This window comes from Vigna radiata, chromosome 7 (genome assembly GCF_000741045.1).
Source record: "Vigna radiata var. radiata cultivar VC1973A chromosome 7, Vradiata_ver6, whole genome shotgun sequence".
Lineage (NCBI taxonomy): Eukaryota > Viridiplantae > Streptophyta > Magnoliopsida > Fabales > Fabaceae > Vigna > Vigna radiata.
This window is the reverse complement of record NC_028357.1, coordinates 49,844,487-49,859,266: the sequence shown is the minus strand read 5'-3', so window position 1 is coordinate 49,859,266 and position 14,780 is coordinate 49,844,487. Positions and strand designations below refer to the sequence as shown.

General features: G+C 29.7%; 3 protein-coding genes across 5 annotated transcripts; 1 reads left to right on the top strand and 2 right to left on the bottom strand.

Moving 5' to 3' along the window:
* Positions 1-1,412: 1,412 nt before the first annotated feature.
* Positions 1,413-3,059, bottom strand: LOC106767742. Its single transcript, XM_014652690.2, has 2 exons — positions 2,754-3,059; positions 1,413-2,021 (listed from the first exon to the last, which is right to left on the bottom strand). Exons 1-2 carry the CDS (start codon positions 2,965-2,967, stop codon positions 1,726-1,728), a joined length of 510 nt encoding a protein of 169 aa, XP_014508176.1. The 5' UTR covers positions 2,968-3,059; the 3' UTR covers positions 1,413-1,725.
* A 5,533-nt stretch (positions 3,060-8,592) lies between these two features.
* On the top strand, positions 8,593-9,372 carry LOC106767330 (nuclear transcription factor Y subunit B-3). Its single transcript, XM_014652192.2, has one exon. It carries the CDS (start codon positions 8,611-8,613, stop codon positions 9,052-9,054), a length of 444 nt encoding a protein of 147 aa, XP_014507678.1. The 5' UTR covers positions 8,593-8,610; the 3' UTR covers positions 9,055-9,372.
* Positions 9,373-10,291: 919 nt separating this feature from the next.
* On the bottom strand, positions 10,292-13,979 carry LOC106765696 (nudix hydrolase 2). 3 transcript variants are annotated; one of them, XM_014650397.2, is made up of 9 exons: positions 13,819-13,979; positions 12,807-13,137; positions 12,086-12,151; positions 11,822-11,959; positions 11,657-11,734; positions 11,527-11,577; positions 11,388-11,422; positions 10,945-11,053; positions 10,292-10,710 (listed from the first exon to the last, which is right to left on the bottom strand). In XM_014650397.2, exons 2-9 carry the CDS (start codon positions 12,993-12,995, stop codon positions 10,510-10,512), a joined length of 867 nt encoding a protein of 288 aa, XP_014505883.1. In that variant the 5' UTR covers positions 12,996-13,137; positions 13,819-13,979; the 3' UTR covers positions 10,292-10,509. The 3 variants fall into 3 exon arrangements, with proteins under 3 accessions (XP_014505883.1, XP_014505884.1, XP_022639851.1); XM_014650398.2 differs by having other exon boundaries at positions 12,807-13,035; XM_022784130.1 differs by lacking the exon at positions 13,819-13,979 and adding an exon at positions 13,264-13,730.
* Positions 13,980-14,780: the final 801 nt, after the last annotated feature.

Here is a 14,780-nt window from a genome sequence, read left to right as displayed (position 1 = left end):
ATATATATATATATATATATTCATATTTCTTATTTTATTTTTTTACATTATTTTTTTGTTATAACAATTTGACTCATTTAGAGGATATTTTTCACTAGTGCAAAACGCTATTTAAGGTCACCCCTTAGACGTCAGTTAAGGGTAAGCACGACATATATTGATGATCGATGGTATTTTCGTAAATAAGTTGGTCATATAGACGTCAGTTAAAAGGTGTCCCAACGTTTATGATATTTTAGACGTCAGGGCCCCTCCTAATTGACGTCTATATGTCTGACAGGTGGGTGAAAAGTCATTTCTTTCAGTCATATAGACGTCAGTTAGGAGGGGCCCTGACGTCTATATGGCGGAAATTAATGGCTATTCACCTACCTATCAGACATATAGACGTTAGTTGGGAGAGCCCCGACGTCTAAAATATTATAGACGTCTGTTATTGGGGAAACCAACGTCTAAACCCTAAATCCAGAAATTTAAAAAGTCACTTTTTGATTCCATTTAGACATCTGATCCCGTCACTCCGACTTCTAAAGCACTTTAGACGTCTGTTGTAAGGGGAACCGACATCTAAATGTCTGCATTAAAACACTACGAATGCGAAGTAGTAGTTAAGCGCACTCATTGTTCATCATCTTTCTCGCGTTTTCTCTGCACAGGTTACGTTTTTCAGGTTCGTTTTCTCACTTTTGCACCGTTTAAAATTAATTTTACTCCGATTACATTACTCTTTGATGAATTGATTTTCATTTGAATCGATTAAAATGCGTTTTCATTGAGTTTTTATGTAGTTTTGCTCATGTCCTTAGGTAGCGTTCTTGGACGGCGATTTCTTTTGTTTTGCACTCCTCCAATTCCCTCCACTACATTATCAAAATCGTCCAATACAAAATAAGAACATACAATCCATTCTCTTCAACTAAAATATAAAGTTGTAAACTCGAATACGAGGATATTTTAGACGTCTGATTATAGAGTTCAACATCTATATAGACGTCTGACCTATATAGTCCGATGTCTATATAGACGTCTGACCTATAAGGTCCGACGTTTCATTTAACGTCACTCGAATAGACGTCGGTTCGTGATCTAACGTTAAAAGTTCAAAATAACCAATGTTAAATAACGTTTTTCCACTAGTGTTTGCCACAAATAGAATTTTTATATTTAGAAACTATGTATTTATTAATCTATTAAGTGAGTGCTTATTTGAGAGTAGTCAAATTCAAAGAATAAATATTGTTGTAAATTTTTGGAGTCATTACATGTGTTATATGATGAACAGGATATGTGGAGGAATGAGAGAGTAATATATATTTAATTTCGTTTAACATGTATTATAAGATAAAGATAATTTAAAAAAATAAATTTTTATACTTTTATAAAAAAAAAGTAAAAAATAAGTTTTAAGAAGATCCAGGTCTCTAGAACAATATGTTGCAAAGTGAATGTTAGTTGAGCTAAATTAAGGTAATTGTTGGTAGAGCAGACACAAATTTTCAAGATCCCCTTGGTGGATATTGCAAGTGGGAATAACTGGTTTGAAAAATAGTATGAAGTATATAACAATTCCAAGAACTTCTCAACCACATCACCAAACAGTGGTCTTTCAGAAACAACACGTTTTACAAAAGTTATGCACAGACATTTAAAAGCAACGCATGCAACCCAATACTGTGACTGTAAGCGCCAGCGTAACGAGGCATGGTTGAAGATTGATGTTCGAAATTAAGTGGCATGCTGGATCCTTATGTTTCCAGCATTGTAAGTGCGGATGCCATTGCCGAAGGAAGAGAGACTCAATTCCTTCTGTTTCTTCACACCAACTGCTCGACAAAATGACCTCTTTGGAATCCGATGAATTTTTACTGAACATACCTTTTCCAAGTTAGGAACAGCATGAAGCTGAGAAGGAAGATCTACTATGAACTCTCCAAATTCATCAGTTACACCTCTAGCTACCACTGACCCTTTCCCCTTCCATTTTCTCCCATGGCTGTGACACTTCAAACCAACCCAAGCTCCTGCATCAAATCATAAATTAAATCATCATATGTATGATAAAGATTAGTGTTTGTTTATATTTTTCCCTTGCTTTACCATTGGTGGGGTGAAAAACAATTTTCCTTCATCTAATATTTGACAGAAAAAGGTTGGGACTCCTTGTCATTGTATTTTATGTCTGCCATCAATTGATTTTGTTTTTTCATTTATGTTACAATCAAACACAGACAGCTGATCAATAATGACCAAAGAGATTTAGTGAATTATAATCAAAACTTGTGTTGCTTTCCGAAGCAGAAATTTTACCAAACAAGCCTTTGCTTGCCACCAAACAATGCAACACCAACTGCAGATCCTCAGTCGTGCAATATTGCCATTTGTTTTCAGACAAAATTACTCTCATAGTGTTTTGGAAAACGTTATAATCGATTCTTCTCTCTACCAAAACCATTGAGTCATAGAAAAACATTGATAATGGATATACCAAAACCATTAACTCATTGTTAAATATCAGAAACATCTGCTTCTATATTGCTTTACTTCCAACCTGCTCCTCCACACAAAACACACCACTCCCCCAAACACGCACTTATTTGTCTGAGTTTGATATATAAACTTGGAACAGGCAAGATGATAATCAGCTATTAACATGCCATTTAATGAAGTGATATGTGGAAAATCAGAAACCTGTATCTAAACTATATTTGCATGCAACATACTTATATAATATATAAGTTTAGAAAACCATGTACCTTGTAGCGGCCATGCATGAGGTTGGTGTTGTGGCTGGCAAGTAACAGAACCTGTGATGAGGACTGTGGATAGCTTCTCCTCTCCATAGCCAGCAATGTGCACCACTTCATCTCTATTTGATAATAACTCCAACAAAGGGTTGTCCTCTCCGGCGACCACGATGATCAAAAGTAGCATGACAAGGGTGTGGCAACCGCATGAGTAGTTCATCATCTTTCTGTTGATCTCTTTATCAACTTTGGCTACTTTAAGAAAGATATATATATACGTTGAACCCTCTCTAGAGACAACAAATTATCAGGTGCTAGCTACTTCATTTGCATTTATATATAAGCCTCTGGGTGATTCCATTGCCCTCTCAAAATTTCCAAAATGCCCCTGTAGGTTTGACTTTGATGTTTAGTTAACCTATCCCATTAATTAATTAATTAATCAAATATTACGTCTTAATGTGAGGTTTTGACAATCAGTGAAACCAAATTTATCAGTTGAAAAGAAATAGAGAGATAAATGGTGATGCAGTAAATACTGTAATACTTAATATTTGCTTTGAAACATATGAGCATAATAAAGAGTTTTTTTGAATGCTTGATGTTAAAGGGATTAACATTAATGGTATAAATATGGAAAAATTAGGTTGGAAATTAAGGAATGCGAATAAGAGAAGAAAGAAGTTGGAAGTTAAGGTATGAGGTTGGTGGCCTACTATATATTATCGTCTACTGCTACGTATATATATATATATATATATATATATATATATATATATATATATATATATATATATATTCTTAATTTAATTATTTCTTCCGTTAATCAAATTAGTTTAAGACTCAACTACGGATGCCAATACGCTTACAACTTTAATTATCTCATTCCATTTTTAACAACATATTATAATCATATACATATAAAATAAGAGTATAAAATAATAATTAAATAAAATATCAAATAATTATTGAAAATAATAACAAAAATATAAAATATATGTACCTTAAAAATAAATTACGAAACTAAAGATCAAATAAAAAATCATCAATTTTTTAAAATTACCTAGCAAAATGAATATATTTATAATTTAATTAGTATAAAGATAAATATAAAATAAAATATTAGTAGTCATCCTACCGAGTTAATACCAAAATTCACGATGGAAATCGAAATGGATTTGAATAACATGGAGGAATAAAGTGGAGAAACTTTTAAGCATGATAATGTTGGTGGCATAACTTTGACCATGTCTTTTTTTCAAGCCTGTTTCAACTACATACATTGCAGGTCAACAATTATGGTGTGTGGCTATAGCTACTTTAAATGCAATAATCTATCGATAAAAAATTCTTAAAAAATATTTGAAGCATAAGGTTATTAAAATAATACTTGGATATTGCTATTAAATATTCAATGTATGAAACATGTATTTCCAAAACTAAAACTGAAAATGGGTTAAACATTTTAGTCTAATTTTATTAGAAGCGGATTAGAGGTGTGTTAGTTGGTCAGCTTGTTGAACATTTTAACAAGTTTGAATTTTTTTTATATATAAAATTAAGACGAATCAATATATTTGTGAAAATTTTTAAATCATATTAATAATATAGTCTAACTTAATTAATATTAATTTTCATTAGTACTAAAGACGTTAAATTCATAAAACAAATTCACATTCAAAATAATATATATAGTAGACAAAAGTACCCTCATATATTATGGATTCTAAGATTTAAAGTTAAGGATATTTAAATAATTTGCATTATCAAAACTAAAAAAAAAATCAAACTCTTACTCACCTCTCTCATTCATCTCAATCTTTTCTGTTTCATCTCTCTCACACTAACCTTTTATCTGTCATCTCTACTGTAGCCCTAATTAAAAAAAATTAGAAACATTGGCTGTTAAGCAATTTCTTACAAAAAAAATGATTTTATAATGAGTTTTCATTTTATAATTTTTGTCTTATCTAATTTTATCTAATTTTCACAAAAATAATGACATATGAAAGAATTGGTAATTCGCTTGGAAAAAATCAGAAACACTCGCTATTAAATAATTTCTTACAAAAAAAATGATTTTATAACGAGTATTCATTTTATAATTTTTGTCTTATCTAATTTTATTTAATTTTCACAAACATAATGAATTAGAAGGAATTGGTAATTGGCCTGAAGGTTTTTTAAGAGATGACGATTCAACATCTGCAGATGATGAAATTATAGAGGTTAGGGAAGATGATGAAATTGAAGAAATCTTGCATGAACCTTTCCTGAAGGCGAATATGTCAATGACTCAACTCTTTACAAAGGTAAATTGTTTAACGACGAATATTTCTAATTTTTTTTTCAGTTGTATCTACCATAGGATGTTAGAGAAAAAAGTTGGTATGAGATAAATGAAAGGGAAAGGATGAAGAGGAATGAGAAAGGTGAATAAGAGTTTGGGGGTTTCTTTTTTTTTTTTTTAGTTTTAAGAATGAAAATTATTTAAATATCCATGACTTTAAAACTTGAAATCCATAATATGAGAGTATTTTTGTTTACTATAATCCGGTACACATTATTAAAATGTACCAACTAAAAAACTGACATACACGCATTAACAAACCCTGTATATATATATATATATATATATATATATATATATATATATATATATATATTAAAAATTGTTATTAAATAGAAATTAGTTATTACAAAATACAGTGAATGCAATTGATCATTAAAAAATATTATTTATTAAATAATTAATTAATATTACAGTCAATAAAGAATTCAATATACATATTTTACAAGCTCAATAATATTACGTGTTGTATTATTAAATATAACACGTGCATATATTAAGTACTAATGGTTGGAGCGGCAACGAGTAGTAGTTATAAGCTATCTGTCGTTTTACAACTACTTGTCCCTTTATTTATTTTCTTACCTGTTTAGTATTGTTAAAAAAAATATTTCGTGTGTATTTATAAATATCGTGAATATTTTTTATTTATATTTTAAATAAAAATATTTTAACTTCTTTCAAATGTAAATTTAAATAAAAACTTAATTTTAAAGTGGATAAAAATACATAATATAATATTTATAAATAAAATTGGTTTTTATAAAAAAAATATATACACATGGTTATTCAAAAGTTTAAGAGCATTATCCATTTGAGTGGATTTGAGGAGAAGTAACTGAGAGTATTTGATGATAAATTTTTTTTATTGTTTATTTGAATACATTTAGAGTTAGGTGAGAGTGAATTTGAAAGTAAATTTTTTTAATCTTTCACATAAATTAAATCTTACACTAATTCTCACAAATTTTACTTTTAAATCTATTTCGCTTAGCTCCAAATCTATTCAAATAAACAAAAAAAAAAAATAACTCCAAATCCTCTTAATTACTCTCCTCCAAATCCACTTAAATGAACAAGACTTTAAATAATACATATCTATTTTTCCTTTGGTATGAAACAATAAAAAAAAAACATATCTACACATTGTTTTAAGTAAAATATAAAGGCTTAAATACTCTTTTATTCTGAAACTCATTTTTTTAATGTAGTATTTTTCTAAATAAATTATGTTTAATTTGGTCTTATTCATAATGTTGTATAAACAGTTAACCAAAGATGAATGGTTTGAATTTCATGTTAGTTTATAAACTTTCTTTTTTTTTTAATTTAAAAAAACTGTTCACAAGTTAACATTAAGTCATGTGATAATATTAGTACCACATATCAAGTTAAAGTTAGTGTTAATGTCATATATCAAGTTAATAATGTCAATTACACCTGTTCATACTTTGTATTTAATTGAGTCTCAATTTAGTTAATTTTATTCAATTTAGACTCAAATATAGTTAATCTTGTTCAACTAAATTTCAAACTTAAATTTTAGAAGAATTTTATTTTTATTTTTAAAATTAAATGAAAAATCATTCAATGTTTTAAAATTGAAAGGAAATTCTTTTTATTATTTTAAAATTAGAATGAAAATTATTTATTATTTTTAAAAACAGAAGAAAAAATCTTCATTATTTTTAAAATTAGAAAAAAAAAATCTTCATTATTTTTAAAATTAGAAAAAAATCTCTTCATTATTTTTTAAATCAGAAAGAAAATTCTTTATTACTTTTAAAATTAAAAATAAAAATCTTTATTATTTTTAAAACTAGAAGAAAAATTTTTCATTATTTTTAAATCAACTCTAACTCCATTTTTTACATGTAGGAAAAATCAAACTTAAATATAATAATTATATTTCAATAACATAGTTATAATTAGTTTAAAAATAATGAATAAAATATTTAATAAAAGTGTGGATATAAAAATTAAATTTCATCAATTTAGATAGAAAAAAATTCGAACAAAAATAATATAAATTAAAACTAAATTGAACAAAATTAAGGAAAATAAAATTGAATTGACACATTAAACTAATATTGATTTGACATATAATATTAACATTATGAGGTAATATAATTAATATTGACCAAAAAGAAACAACTTATTTTTAAATTAAGAAAAAAATTAAAAAACACAAGACATTATTTATAATTTCTTAACAAGTTAAATGATGTGATAAAAAATGATTAAATTAAACATACTTCATTGAAATATAAATATAAACTACGTTAAAAATAAATAAAAAAATCACATTAACAAAATCGACGAAAATAAAAACTAAAAGATTATTCAAAAGAAAAAAATGACTATATTTGTACTTGTTAGATTTAAAAAAGAAATTAGATAAATGGATATACTGTAATAAATAAAGCAAATGTAGAAATAATTTTTAACACAGCTTAAAGTATAATTCTCTCTGTTACCCAAATGTTTTAAATGAATCATATAATTTGTACTGTGAACATTCACCGTATTCTTTATGATCTTGTCTCTATTTAAAGAATACATAAATATATATTTATTAAAATAAACTAATTATATATTATATGATAATGATACTTACACAACATTTATCATTATATGTTTTTCCATATATTATTTAATTAATAATAATTTTTTATACTTAATTATTTGTAAGTTTTGGTGTGCAGAGAAAGATTCATTTTCTTTTAATATGTCAAGAAAAAAATTAACCATTATTTCTATAGGTCTTGATAATAATAAATTGATTTAGTGAATCTTTTTATTAAATAGTCACGCAAACTAAATATAAAATGGCAATAGGGTCTTGTTTAGTTTTGTTAAAATTTATTTTATTATTATTATTATTATTATGACCCAAAGCTGCAAAGGGTTGTTAAACTTACACGTGCAGAAGCTATTTCGTAGATCAACGGCCAATAACCGTTCACATGGCACAGGAATAATGGTCAACAAAATAAAAGCAGAAATAATATAAACATTTTAAGTAAGCTTCCTTGTTTACTCAATCTTCTTATCCACTCATTAAAAATAATAATAGTTTTACAATTTTTTTTATAATAAAATATGTGTGATTATTTTATTGATCTATTTAAATTTATATTTAAAAAAATATTTGAAATGGACATAAAAACAATTATAAAAAAAAAAGTTGTTAAAGAATTTTTTTTCCAAAAAAAATTAATGACATTTTATATGTCTCCATTAAGATAATCCAACAACCTTATTAACTTTTCTCCCTTCTAAACACCTAACTTTCTCTTTAAACTAACCAATTTATCTACCTCACTATTCAGAATAGTACATATACCCTACCACTTTTGGAGCCCCTGCTGAGTATTAGTGTTGATATTTTATCATAACTAGCATGGATATAAATGCACAAATTGCAAGATTCTTCTAGTTGAAACCATCTTAAATAATATATAATTATGTTAAATACTCATAGAAAGAGAAATAACACGTATATATGTGTGTGTAATGAGGTTGTGTTTGGTGGGTGAGTCCTTGCACAGTGATGGTATGATGGCTGAATCTGATAACGAGTCAGGAGGAGGAAAGAATGAATCTTCAATTTGCAGAGAGCAAGACAGGCTTCTTCCCATAGCCAACGTGGGCAGGATCATGAAGAAGGTGTTGCCGGGCAACGCTAAGATTTCCAAAGAATCAAAAGAAACCATGCAAGAGTGTGTGTCTGAGTTCATCAGTTTTGTAACAGGAGAGGCTTCTGATAAGTGTCAGAAAGAGAAAAGAAAGACCATCAACGGTGATGATCTTCTGTGGGCCATGGCCTCACTTGGCTTTGAAGATTATGCAGAGCCCCTCAAAGCTTATCTGCACAAGTACAGGGAGATGGAAGGAGAAAAAACTGCTATGATTGGGAAGCACCATGCTGCTACTGGCTTTTATGCAAATCCACTGTGATCATATTCATCATGGTCACATAAAAAAGGATACGTGTGTGGATCTCTGCTAAAGTTTGTTGCTTGAATTTCTGCTGTTATTGTGAATATAGGTAATTATGTATGCTTATAGGGATTTAGGATCTTTATATTCCTTTTCATCTTAGTTTGCTACAGGGACAGGAACTAAGAGTAGGAATTGTTAGGCTTGTTTCAATTGCAATATACTATGTATACATTCCAATTTCTAAGTGGTTTGCATTTGAGGTCCAAATAAAGAAAATGGGTCAAATATTTAAGCTACTTTGAAGCTGCCTCCTTTGGCCTGTGAGTTCTAACTGATCATTGCTGCAAATATTTCCAAAAGTTTTCTAGCAGCTTTTCTGTGACAGGCCTCAAAGGTTTGGGAAGCCTTAAACAAACTTAAGAATGAGATCTTTTTCCTATAATTTTGTTTAAAATTTATTTTTCATACTTTTGAAAGCCTTTTTTTAGATATGGAGTATTGTAGTTATGGTTGAGCCTATACGTAAAAAAAAAAACAAAACTGGAAGGACTTTGATATACTTTGAACAGACATGAATGTTTTAAATATGTCAATCTTTAACTGGTAATGATGAACTGAACAACAAGTGAGACGAAGACCGCTTAAACCCTTATTATACATGGTAATGAATGGACAAATTTATTCCCAGACACTTCTTTTACATTTTCTCTTGAATGTTATACAACATCTTTTACAATTAAGAAAGAAATCGAGAGTGAATAAATAATCAGGAAATAGAAGGAGTAATACAATAGAGAAAAATAAAAGTAAAATATCAGTTGTAAGAAATTTATATTAGAATACAGTTTCTTGTCATCAAAAGTTATTGACAAAAGCAAATTACATTTTATATGGTAGCATAAATATTTCAGACACATATTTTATGTACTTGGAGCATTTATAAGCTCTTCAACGGAAAGATATCTATAATCTGGTAGTTTCGTGTTGTCTGTAGTGCAGTATTTACAGGCCTTTTGTCAAGGGAATGAATGGTTCCAGAATGAAAGAGGATAGAAGATATTTTCAAATTCTTCAGTATACGGTCCATCTGTAGTTCAATATGTTTCGGATACTGTTTTCTTTCTGCTTTGCCAAATGGAAGGATGCATTACATGATGCATCTTATATCACTGTCAACAATCCAAAATAACTCAAGGAGATTTTATCAAACTAGGCATTAATCAGTATTCAAGTTTTCTTAAACCATCTTGAATTTCATTATCACAGCAATTGTTTTTCGAATTAAAAGACTTACTGAGTCAGGCTTAAATAAACTTGTTTCTGGCTCATTCTTTTACTATTACAATCTTATTCAACTAATGTAAACATAATTGCCTAATGTAGATCTGAATTGTTGTTCACACAATAAATCAAATAATAATGAGTTGTTGAGATTGAATCCATTGTAATTGTGTAAATCTTTGTCGATGCTTACAAAGAATTGCTCTTCTTCAGGCCACCGGCATTTAAATAAAGATAGACACTTTTCTTAGAGAAGTTTGGCGCAGTAGATACAGGAGTAAATCCAGAATATTGCCCATCAACCTTTGCTAAGTATATATTATTGATGTACTTCATAAGCTCATACTTTTCCATGATTGGCTGGGCTGCGTACTCATCAAATGGCATCCACTGCATCAAAGAATAAAAGTCAATATTCAATGTGTCTTTGGTTGTAATGAATTTACATTTACTCAAGTTCTTTATGAAAGAAATTCAATTTATTGCCAAATTGAACGGGTTAAAGTAAAATGATCTCCCAAAAAGGAAGCTCTATATGTGCGGTAAGGAAAGGAATGACAGAAATTATGGTATTATGATCCAAAACATCGAACATTTTACACAGAAAACAGAGAACATTCGTACCTTTGCAGCCACTATCTCCAGCTCCTGTATTTGAATGTCAGAAGAAAGAGGGCGCAGCAAGCACACAAAGAAAAGATCTGACTTCTCAAAGAATGACATGTGGCTTTGTCTGTTTATCAAATATTCAGATGAAAGAACAAAGGAACTCCAGTTATCTAAATTGTAGAGTCAACAATAATAAGTTTCCCCAACAGATTCTAGCCCATAAACCATGGTATCTCTATTACTGCATATAGCAACATTGACAAGTAACCTGACCAAATTAAAGGCCAAGTAGAAGTCGTAGTTTGTGAACAGTTCTTTTATTGTTTAGTATTTGGGACAGTATGTGTTGGTGTTTATTTTCTTTTCATTAATCCCTATTTCCTTAAGTCTCCATATTCAACCATTGGAACTTCCTTTTAAAATGTAAAGAATGAAATATCTGTATGTAAACATGCTACCTGAATGCCAATACTTCCAGAAATTCAGCATCAACCTGAAAATTGAAATAATTTAAAATCATTAGGTTTATATCAGAATGATAATTTTACAGTCAATCATATATCCAATTTCATGACTAAGGTAACAGAGATTACTAACTCCTGTTTCTTCCTTGACCTCTCTCACTGCTGCTGCACAAATATCTTCTCCCTGCATAAGTTGAATGAGTAGAATATATACAAAAACGTAACATCCTACACTAGAATGTCAAGATATTCAACACATTTACCTGATCAACAACGCCAGTAGGGAATTTCCAAACTCCACTTCCTTGAAAATGTCCAGTCTTTTCTTGAACCACTAGGACCTAAGATCACGAAAAGTAAGGAAATGAATCATTAACATCCAACATCCTGATCATGTGGTTGCACCACTTTGTGATCATGGAAAATACCTCTCGTTTTTCATTTACGACAAATGATCCGACACCCACGCGGTGTGTGGCATTTGATGGAATAGTATCTGCAGAGGCAGGAATCCAATATACAAGCATTAAATATTTTCGTTCTGCATGGTGATACCAAAATCCTTCCTGCACAGAAAATGTGCCACATTAATACAAAAAAGTTAGTGCATAATGTTGAATTCATTTTTTCATCAACCATTAACCAAACCTCAGAAGTGTAACCGTCATTAGCGAAGTGAGAAAAAGAGTCACCTGAACTAGAGCTTCAACTAGACTGGCCAGATAAATAGGCAATTTTATCCAAACACCCTTCTTGCCCTACAAGAAAGCGTCGAGTCAATAACTCAAATAAGTAAAGATGGTGAAAGATTCTAGATTCCCAGTAGAAGTAGTCAAGATAAACTGTATACCAAATACTGACCAATATTTTTCATATTGTGAATCGTCCCTATTGTGAGTTTGTAAGTCAATTAAGTTGCACCCTATGACAAATACATTTAGTTTTATGAACATTGAAGTTAATTTCAAACAACATTGACTCTATGAAAACTTCGTTGCTTATGGATAAAGTCAATTAAGGCCGGCGCAGATTGAAATGAAGGTTGTTTATGCAGATAACTCCATTGTTGTATTGGGGGTCAGCAAAAGTAATGATATTTTTGGGTAAACTCGGGTATTACCAAAATAAAAGAGAATACTCAAAAGAAAGCGATGCATGGTCAAAGACAGTTAATGAAAAAGAAGAAACTCAATTTTAGTGCCAGTGGTGCAATCACCTATAACTAAATTGTAATGCTTGTTTTGCTTCCCTTTGCAGAAAACTGGAGTACATATAATGCCTATATATACATGCAATTTTTAAAATGGAAAAACCTCTGTGCCTGGTTTGCAGATGTCCCAGTATGCATCCAATCAATGAATAAAATCAGCAGAAAGATACTCTTAACTATGAAGAACCCATATGAGAGACTACCAGCTGTTTCCAGTGTGAAATTGAAGCCCTGAGGATAGACAAAAAGGTTGCAGAATCCATAGGCTTGTCCATTTCCACAATAACACCATCATACTCATCATCGGTCCATGTTAGCAGTTCAATCTTTGGAACTTGATCTTCTGCAGTTATTTGTGTTTCTGTAAGGGACGAATCTATCGAGGTTGACATGGATGGAACAGGAACAAGGGTTGCCACTCTCTGATGTTAACTGCCAAGGGAATAAAACTAATAGGCTTAAATTCCTTATAAAAAGGGAACACCACCCAGAGGGAAAACAAAGGGTAGCACTCAGTCTCCACAGCCCTTTTTCCTGATTGAATGGAAAACATAGAAACCAAATTTCAGTAGTCTATCACATTCATATAGAAGCATGAATTACTTGTTTCAACTTTCAACTCAATTTCAAAAAGACCAAGGTTTTTAGAAAACGGTTTACCACCCAAGTGTTGTACATTAGAAAAAATGTCAAGGGTTTTCAGTATCTGCAACGTCGATTTTGGCTATATTGACTGGTATTGTTCTCAATTTCCCCCTACACCAAAATCTTAACTGCAGTTTAAAACTTTGGGGAAGACTATATAGATGCTTCTATCAATAATTAAAAAAGAGGATTCTCTTTTTTACTTGACAAGGGCTGTGACAAATAAACTGATTGACATATGGGTTCTGGCTGTGAACAGACACAGACCCCAAAAAAAGGGTTAAAAAGACATTTAACTAAAGTAGGTAAAATTGTGAAACAAAAGTGAAGACTTTGACAAAGGGCAGGGCAGAACAGAAGTGTTGATATAAAGCTGAGAAAGGCTGAAAGCAATCAAAAGAATTAATCGGAAAAGCAAAAGAATTTGCATTTGATTTCGTGCTCGACATGACAAGGTATAGAAGGAACCTCAACAATGAAGAAATGATTCAACAAGTACACTTACATGAGAAAGCCAACAGAAAAATGAAATTCAGAAATGCAAATAGTTTGAGGTTGTTTTCTTAATACCTGTTGAATGTCGGTCAGAGAAGATTGTTTTTGGCTTGCCTGCTATGCTAGCTACCTATCCATGTCAATAACTTCAATGCATCTCAATTACACTAACCAAATATGTGAAAGTGTGAGATATGATTAAGAGAGAGCTCAGTACCACCACGCAATTTCTGAATAGAAATACAACACACGTGCCGCAACTATATTCCTGGTTTACTTTACTTCTACGCTCCAAGCACATTTTTTAATATATTTGTCATTTTTTAATAATAAATTTTAAAATATTTATAATTTATTTTCTCAATTTCTATTTTTTTAATAAACATCAAATTATATATAAATAAGAATTTAAAATTAATTAGTAAAATATACTTATAAAATTAAATTACGACAATCCCTTGATATTTATTTTAAGATTTACATAGCTCAAGATTCTTGACCCATGTACTTAATACTAAAGAGATGTTGAAATCTTTGTAACGACAAAAGAAAAAATATAAATAATACGAAAAAATAAAAGGAATATAGAAGATGGAATGTTTGTTCCCAAGATTGAAGTTGAGAGTTACTGTATAACGTTTGTATGTACTACGTTCAGAACATATAATTTAGCACTTTTTAGTTCTCAAATCATTATAAAATAAATGTTGACATATTGAGAAAATCACATATTATTAATAATGTCATTTGTTGATAATAACAAATATTTGTTTATAAATCATGTTTATCACTAGTAGTTAAAAATTAATTAGTAAAGTCGTCTATAGTAAATTTTATTGATTGATAGAAAAATTCATTAGTTATGAATGTGAATTTGTTCGTGAGTATCTAAATATTCGTTGATAATTACTGAAAGATTTAAACTATTAGTAATATTCATCGTTAAAGTATAAAAATTGTCTCTTTCTTTCTCCTATTTTCTTTCTTTTATTTATTCATCTCTTCCTCCTTTCTTATTCGTCATCATTGTGCCGTCA

Excerpts from the sequence above, each read along its gene's own strand:
- LOC106767330 (XM_014652192.2), top strand. The coding sequence starts at position 8,611 with ATGAGGTTGTGTTTGGTGGGTGAGTCCTTGCACAGTGATGGTATGATG.
- LOC106765696 (XM_014650397.2), bottom strand. The coding sequence starts at position 12,995 with ATGTCAACCTCGATAGATTCGTCCCTTACAGAAACACAAATAACTGCA. Across the intron at positions 11,735-11,821 it reads TCGTAAATGAAAAACGAGAG|GTCCTAGTGGTTCAAGAAAA; the intron begins GTATTTTCCATG and ends TCGTGATCTTAG. Across the intron at positions 11,578-11,656 it reads CTACTGGCGTTGTTGATCAG|GGAGAAGATATTTGTGCAGC; the intron begins GTAAATGTGTTG and ends CAACTTATGCAG.
- LOC106767742 (XM_014652690.2), bottom strand. The coding sequence starts at position 2,967 with ATGATGAACTACTCATGCGGTTGCCACACCCTTGTCATGCTACTTTTG. Across the intron at positions 2,022-2,753 it reads TCATGCATGGCCGCTACAAG|GAGCTTGGGTTGGTTTGAAG; the intron begins GTACATGGTTTT and ends GATTTGATGCAG.